Genomic DNA, 1,956 nt, shown 5'->3' with positions numbered 1-1,956 from the left:
CACTTCATGGGAAATAGATGGGGAAACAGTGGAAACAGTGTCAGACTTTATTTTTCTGGGCTCCAAAATCACTACAGATGGTGACTGCAGCCATGAAATTAAAAGACGCTTACTCCTTGGAAGGAAAGTTATGACCAACCTAGATAGCATATTCAAAAGCAGAGACATTACTTTGCCAACAAAAGTTCGTCTAGTCAAGGCTATGGTTTTTCCTGTGGTCATGTATGGATGTGAGAGTTGGACTGTGAAGAAGGCTGAGCACCGAAGAATTGATGCTTTTGAACTATGGTGTTGGAGAAGACTCTTGAGAGTCCCTTGGACTGCAAGGAGATCCAACCAGTCCATTCTGAAGGAGATCAGCCCTGGGATTTCTTTGGAAGGAATGATGCTAAAGGTGAAACTCCAGTACTTTGGCCACCTCATGCGAAGTGTTGACTCATTGGAAAAGACTCTGATGCTGGGAGGGATTGGGGGCAGGAGGAGAAGGGGACGACAGAGGATGAGATGGCTGGATGGTATGACTGACTCGATGGACGTGAGTCTGAGTGAACTCCGGGAGTTGGTGATGGACAGGGAGGCCTGGCGTGCTGCGATTCATGGGGTTGCAAAGAGTCAGACACGACTGAGCGACTGATCTGATCTGATCTGATCTGATCGTCTGTTATCCCAGAGGCACGAGAAATGTGCTTCCATGGAGAGGGTTCCATCCGGGGTGTGGGTGGAGGGCAGGCGGCCCCTGCGGTCTGTGACACGGTGGGCAGTCCGGCCGAAGACTCAGGCCAGCAGATGTATCCCCTCGCACCCTGTTCGTGGGTCCCCCCAGGCTCCGTGCGGTCTGCTCACAGCGCGCTTTCCCTCAGGTGAGTGAGAAGATGTAGAGAAGCTACAGGCAGGCGATCGGCCCAGACGCGCGGCTGCCCCTCGGGCCACCCTCACCATGTCCAAGAAGGGCGCAGGCGGCCGGAGCAAGGGGGACAAGGCGGAGGTCCTCGCCGCCCTGCAGGCTGCCAACGAGGACCTGCGGGCCAAGCTCACTGAGATCCAGATCGAACTGCAGCAGGAAAAGAGCAAGGTGGGCCCCCAACCCCGCCCCCACACACAGCCCCCGCCCCGACCCGCCCCCACCCCGCCTGCGTTGGTTTCTCCCTTTGCTGAGAGTGTCGTAGAAGGTAAGTGAGACATCCCTCGTTTGGGCTGAAGCCGTCCGGGGGGCAGGAGCCCCCACCCCCTGCCCCCTACGGCCTTGGCCCCTCCTTGGCGGATTCGTTTGAGAGGTGCTGGTTTCAGCCTCCTGAGCACGCAGGTTTCCGGACACCCGTGCGTCTGCCCTCTTGCTTCCAGGGTTGGCGCCTACTGGGTGCATAGTATCACGCTGCCCACCCACGAGGCTTGACTGTTTTCAACCTGTGTTTTAACGAGACCTTCCCTAATAGACGGTAGCTCCCAACTCTGCAAGAACACACAGCCTTTCCGAACGCTGCGCTCGGGTGTCGCGGCAGTCTGGCTCCGGGCCGACCGTGTCTCGCTGTGCCGCAGGTCGGCCGGGTGGAGAGGGAGAAGAACCAGGAGCTCAGGCAGGCGCGGGAGCACGAACAGCACAAGAGCGCCGTTCTGCTCACCGAGCTCAGGACCAAGCTGCACGAGGAGAAGATGAAGGAGCTGCAGGCGCTGCGGGAGGCGCTGCTGCGGCAGCACGAGGCCGAGCTGCTGCGCGTCATCAGGACCAAGGACAGCGAGAACCAGCGGCTGCAGGCGCTGCTGCACGCCGTGCGCGACGGCGGCCCGGACAGGGCGCGCACCGTGCTGCTGTCCGAGGCCAAGGAGGAGGCCAAGAAGGGCTTCGAGGTGGAGAAGGTGAAGATGCAGCAGGAGATCTCGGAGCTGAAGGGCGCCAAGAGGCAGGTGGAGGAGGCGCTGACCCTGGTCATCCGCGCCGACAAGATCAAGGCCGCGGAG

The 1,956-nt window shown here is 59.5% G+C and overlaps 1 protein-coding gene across 1 annotated transcript in view; it reads left to right on the top strand.

Annotated features, from left to right (window-relative positions):
* Positions 1-635: 635 nt before the first annotated feature.
* Positions 636-1,956, top strand: part of JAKMIP3 (Janus kinase and microtubule interacting protein 3) — a 47,426-nt gene continuing 46,105 nt past the window's right edge. Inside the window, exons 1-2 of the mRNA XM_010859559.1 lie at positions 636-1,072; positions 1,537-1,947. Of these exons, the coding sequence (XP_010857861.1) occupies positions 938-1,072; positions 1,537-1,947 (546 nt within the window). The 5' untranslated portion in view covers positions 636-937. The remainder of the gene's footprint in view (positions 1,073-1,536; positions 1,948-1,956) is intronic.

The sequence above is a fragment of the Bison bison genome, unplaced genomic scaffold (genome assembly GCF_000754665.1).
Source record: "Bison bison bison isolate TAMUID 2011002044 unplaced genomic scaffold, Bison_UMD1.0 scf7180017864456, whole genome shotgun sequence".
Lineage (NCBI taxonomy): Eukaryota > Metazoa > Chordata > Mammalia > Artiodactyla > Bovidae > Bison > Bison bison.
The sequence above is the reverse complement of the archived record's forward strand: the minus strand, read 5'-3'. Positions and strand labels throughout refer to the sequence as shown.